Consider the following 5,000-nt stretch of genomic DNA (forward strand, 5'->3'; position numbering starts at 1 on the left):
GACAATGCTGTCCCATGCCCACCCAGTGCCCCAGGCCCCATCCCCTGGCTTGGGGACCCTTTCTCACCGCCTCTGCAGCTGGCCGCGCCTGGGCACATTGTCCTCCTGCAAACGTTGGGGGGGGCAGTGCCCCAAGGAGAGCATGACCATGGGCATGACCATGGGCGCCCTTGGACAGTGACACCCTGCCCCTCCCTCTCTCCCCCCCACCCCCAGCATGGGCACAGCAGGGTCCCATGGGGACTGGGGAGGGGTCCCTGGGAGCTGAGACCCCTGGGGAGCCGGAATGGGGGGTCCTGACCCCAGTCCCCCCTCCCACGCTGGGCGCTGCCCAGGGGAAGTGCTCACAGGGGCTGTGCACCCCGATAAGGCCCAGCGGTCTGTGCGGGGGGGGGCGGGTAGGGGCTGGGAGCTACTGGGACAACCTGTGCCCAACTGGGAGGCACTGGGCCAGCCCCCGACTGCCGTGGGAGTCACTGGGACAGCCCCTCCAGCCAGCGGGATCCAGTGGGGCAGCCCCCCCAGCGAACATACTGGGAGCACTGGGGACGAGCGTGGCTTTACTGGAGCAGCTGAGGACCGCGACCCCTGCTGTGCTCACCGGGCAGCCCCGACCGCGTGCTGGGAGCGGACGAGAGGGGCCGGAAACCGCGGCGGCCCCGGGAGCGGTGGGGGCAGCCCGCAGCTCCGCCACCCCCCCGCGGCGCCAGGGCCCGTCCCAGCCCGTCCCGTCCCGGCAGCACCCCGGCGGCCCGTCCCGTCCCGTCCCGTCCCGGCCCCGCACTCACCGCGGGCCCCCCCGCCCGCCGCACGGTGACCAGCGCCATGCCCCCGCCGCGCCGCCCCGCACCAGGAAGCGCCGCCGCCGCCGCCCCGCCCGCGGCGGGCACGGGAACGGCCCGGGAGCGGCAGCGGGCACGGCCCCGCCCCGACCCCGCCCCCCGCGGCCGCGGGGCAGCCCCTCCGGGGGCACGGGGCCAGATCGGGGGGAGGGAGCCCCCCCGGGACGCCCCGCGGCCAGGCACAGTCGGACACAGCGCTGTGTGTAGGTCTGTATGTATAGCGTATGTACATCCGCGAGGGGACCCCCCAGCCCGCGGGGTCACCGCACAGCACCGGGGGGCCGTGCCGGGCCCGGCGGGGTGCGGGGGGCAGGAGGGTCCCGGGGCCGGGCCCCCCCGCGCTACTTGTCGGTGAGGGAGAGGCGCAGGATGCGCTGCAGCTCCTCGTCCTCCTCCCGCCGGCGCCGCTCGCGCTCCTCCTGCTTCCTGCTCCGACAGCGCCATGGCCAGCCGCAGCTGCTCCGCGAAGCTGCCGTAGCCGGGGGGCGCCGGGGGGGGGGCGCCGCCGCCGCCGCCCCCTGCCCCGGTGGGGGCCCCGCCGGGGGGCGGCGCCGGGCCCCGCCTGCAGCAGCAGGCTCTCCTGCAGCGCCCTGCGGGACAGCGCTCAGGCCACGCCCCCGAGCAAGACACGCCCCCGCCCCATCGAGCCCCGCCCCCCGAACAAACCACGCCCCACCCCCGTAGCCCCGCCCCCCCAGCCAGCCAGCCCCACCCCGACACCTTCGAGCCCCTCCCCTTCCCGCCAAGCCCCGCCCCCCTCCGGCGCGCGGTGGCGGGGCTCCCCCAGACCCGCCCCCCCCCCCGCCGCCCGTGGCGGAGCCTCACCGCTCCAGCTGCAAGCTCCTCGTCTTAGGGCGGGGGGCGGGCGCCGGGCCGCGTGTTGGTCAGCGCCTCCCACACCGTCACCTGCGGGGGCGGGGCCTCGTGGGGGCGGGGCCTCTCCCCGGGGAGGCGTGGCCTCTCCCCGGGGGGCGTGGCCTCTCCCGGGGGGGCGTGGCCTCACCTGGTCGGTCTCGGGTGCCGGCATCGAGCAGGCTCTGCTGGATGGCGAACTGCAGCAGTCGTCGTCCTCGTCCCGCAGGGGCTCGCTGCGCCCCGCGCCCAGCACCGTGTAGCCCGGCGGCACCCTCGAACACCCCCGGCTCCACATCGCACGGGAAGGGCCAGCCTGCGGCACCCGCCCACCGCTGGGGGCACCGCCACCACTGGGGGCACCGCCACCGCCCGTGGGGGGTCCCCCCAGCACCCCGCACTCACGCCACCCCCAGGGGGATCCCCCCCACACCCCCCCGCACCCAATGCCGCCCACACCCCCCATGGGCACCCCCATCGCTCACCTCCAGGGCCGGTGGGCTGCGCGCCGGGGGGCTGGGCGGGGGCGCAGACCCGCACGGAGCCCAGCGGCTGGTCACAGCCACAGAGGTTGCTGAAGGTGATGCGGGCGTTGAGGACGTGGAAGAGGGGGATCTCTGGGGGCACCGGGGGGTCAGCAGCCCCGTGCCGGGCAGGCCCTGCCCCTCCCACAGCCCCCAGCCTCGCAGCCCCCAACCTCACCGATCTTGACGGGGAAGCCAGGGGGCAGCTTGAGGGTGATGAAGTCGCGCAGCTTGGCGAAGTGGGCGTTGGAGATGGCCATCAGGTCGATGATGGGAGTCACCTGCTCCGCCAGTGACAGCGGGTGCTGCTCGCAACAGCCACAGCGTCGCCTATGAACCTGCCCGGGCACCGGTGTGGGCACAGGGACCCCCCCCCGCACCTCGCCACCATGGCCTGCCTTCCCCCGGCCCCCGGTGCTCACCTCTGCACCTTGCTGGACACCTCGATAGGGCGCCCGATGTTGCGGGCCTCCAGGTCGAAGTGTGGGTCGAAGTACTCCTCAGGGGTGATGGCCGTGGGGTTGGTGGGGCTGGCCGCCTGCAGCACGGGTGCCTGGGGAGGGTGGGGTGGGGGCACGGCTCAGCCCTGCCCTGCCCTGCATCACCCCCAGGCCCCCTGCCCACTGCTCACCCCGTTGTGGGTGCCATGCTGCTGCGCCAGGCCCAGGAAGGAGTGAAAGGGAGTCCTGGAGCCTGCAGGGAGACCCCGAGGTGCAGGGGGTGGTGCAGGCAGGCACAGTGCACCCAGCACAGTGCCCCACATCACCCGCACGTGCTGCCCCACGTCGCCACCCACACTGCCCCATACCACTCCTGCACGCTGCCCGACATCGCTGCACACAACGCCCAACGTCACCCCGCAGGCTGTCCCCTGTCACCCCCGCATGCACTGCACCCAGGAAGGAGGAGGGCCTTGACCCGGGAGGGGGGTGGGCCCCCACTGCAGGCAGCCCCCCCTTGGTCGCTGGGGCTGTCACCTTTGCTGCGTGACTTGTCCTGGTCAGAGAGGTGCTCGGTCCTGGTCTTGGTGACTAGCTCCACGTTGCTGGCGCTGTACACCTGCAGAGACAAGACACAGGGACAGGGTCAGCCCTTGGGACACCATGGCCCCCCTGCCCCCCGCCCCACTAGGCGCACCTTGGCCTCGTAGCCACTGACCACCTCCATCTTCTCCGAGCGCCAGCCCCAGATCCCCGACTTGTTCCTGGGAAGGGGTGTGGAGGGATCAGGCCCGCAGCCACCTCACCTGTGCCCTGCCAGCCTCCCCGCCACGAGCACCCCCCCCACGCACCGCTCAAAGGCAATGTTCCTCGTGTCGAGGTGCGTGGAGGACGATGGGCGACGTCAGCCGCCCAGCCACGTGCTCCTCTGAGGGCTGCATGGCCGCCAGCAGCAGGTCGGGCTCGTGCAAGGCCAGCGCCAGCGTCTCGGTGTAGACCACCTGCTTGTCGTGGTCCACCTCCATCACCACTGCCCCCTCCTCTGCACGTGGGGAAGGGGGTCAGTGCCTGCCCCTGGCCCCACCATTCCCACTGCAGGGACGGGAACCCCCGGCACCCAGACTGCCCCTGCCCCTGGGGGCATCTGGGGTCTCCGTAGGGGATCCGGCGTCCTTATGGGTGAGTACGTGCAATGCACGGGCGCCGGGGGGACCCCTGGGGGGTGGTTGCAGGGTCTGAGGGTGCTGGAGCCAACCTTCTCCCTTGAAGATGTAGCTGCGGCGGCCCCGCTGCCACGTCATGTGCTCGAAGCCCAGCAGCGTGGTGTCAACCCGGAGGCTCTCGCCCCGCTTCCAGACGCGGTAGACGTCGCTGGGGCACACCTTGGAGACCAGCGGCACTGCGGCACCGGCACCCGTCAGCAGCACGGTGGGGGCGGCCCCCCCCGGCCCCAGCCCCCGGCCCTGCTCACCCCAGCTCGTGAACTCCCACTTCATCTCCACGTAGAAGTCGGAGGCCTGGAAGAGATGAAGGCGTCACAGGGCAGAGGGGTGACACGGCAGGGGGCTGCAGCAAGGGGGTCCCAGCCGGGAGCCCTCGGTGGGTGGAACAGAGCCCCAGTGGGGATCCTCGGCAGAGGCCGAATTGCGGGTAGGGGATCTGGGGGACAACCAATCGGGGGATCCTGGGGGAGATGGGGGTCCTGTGGGGGGACCCAGGAGCTCGCCAGCAGCCTCCGTGACCCCCAGTCCCCAGCCTGGCGGGACCCCAGCGCCAGCGGTGCCCGGTGCCCACCCCGGCAGGGCCGTACCCGACGCAGCTTGCTGAGCAGCTCGGGGATGCCGGCGAGCCGCCGTGTCGCTCGCTGGTAGTCGCGGTACTGGAGCACCAGCTGCACCATCTCGGGGTCCCCCGTGCTCACCGCCTCCTGCAGCACTGGGGCACGGGGTGCCATCAGCCGGGCACCACCAGCGCCGGTGTCCCTGCACCTCCCGCCCTGCGCCGGCGGCCCCCGTGCCCACGTACCTGTCCAGCCGTTGGCGTTCTCCCGGCCCACGTTGGCGTTGTGCCGCAGCAGCACCCGCGCCGACTCCAGGTGGCCGAGGGACACGGCCAATTCCAGCGGGGTCCGGCCACGGGGGTCCATCAGCTCCACATCGTGCTGCGGGCACGGGCAGGGTCATCCAGGCACCCCGTGCCCTCCCCGTCACCCCACGCAGCCTGGTGCTGCCCACAGCCCCCCCAGCTCCCCGCGCTCCCATCCTGGAGCCCCGCGCCCCCAGCTCCCCCCTGTCCCCAGCAGCCCCCGAGTGCTCCCAACCCCAGTCCCTCGGTCCCAACGC

The 5,000-nt window shown here is 73.4% G+C and overlaps 1 protein-coding gene across 1 annotated transcript; it reads right to left on the reverse strand.

Moving 5' to 3' along the window:
- Positions 1-1,070: 1,070 nt before the first annotated feature.
- Positions 1,071-4,814, reverse strand: ANKRD13D (ankyrin repeat domain 13D). The gene is given in 20 exon segments (XM_050716739.1): positions 1,071-1,273; positions 1,275-1,360; positions 1,395-1,432; positions 1,668-1,694; positions 1,696-1,756; positions 1,855-1,902; positions 1,905-1,968; positions 1,970-2,010; positions 2,180-2,311; positions 2,397-2,548; positions 2,641-2,771; positions 2,850-2,911; positions 3,196-3,277; positions 3,356-3,422; positions 3,510-3,547; positions 3,549-3,700; positions 3,914-4,057; positions 4,130-4,175; positions 4,469-4,593; positions 4,684-4,814. Coding segments are annotated over 20 exon segments (1,707 nt in total). The 5' UTR covers positions 4,805-4,814; the 3' UTR covers positions 1,071-1,183.
- Positions 4,815-5,000: the final 186 nt, after the last annotated feature.

Source organism: Cygnus atratus, unplaced genomic scaffold (genome assembly GCF_013377495.2).
Source record: "Cygnus atratus isolate AKBS03 ecotype Queensland, Australia unplaced genomic scaffold, CAtr_DNAZoo_HiC_assembly HiC_scaffold_300, whole genome shotgun sequence".
Taxonomy (NCBI): Eukaryota; Metazoa; Chordata; class Aves; order Anseriformes; family Anatidae; genus Cygnus; species Cygnus atratus.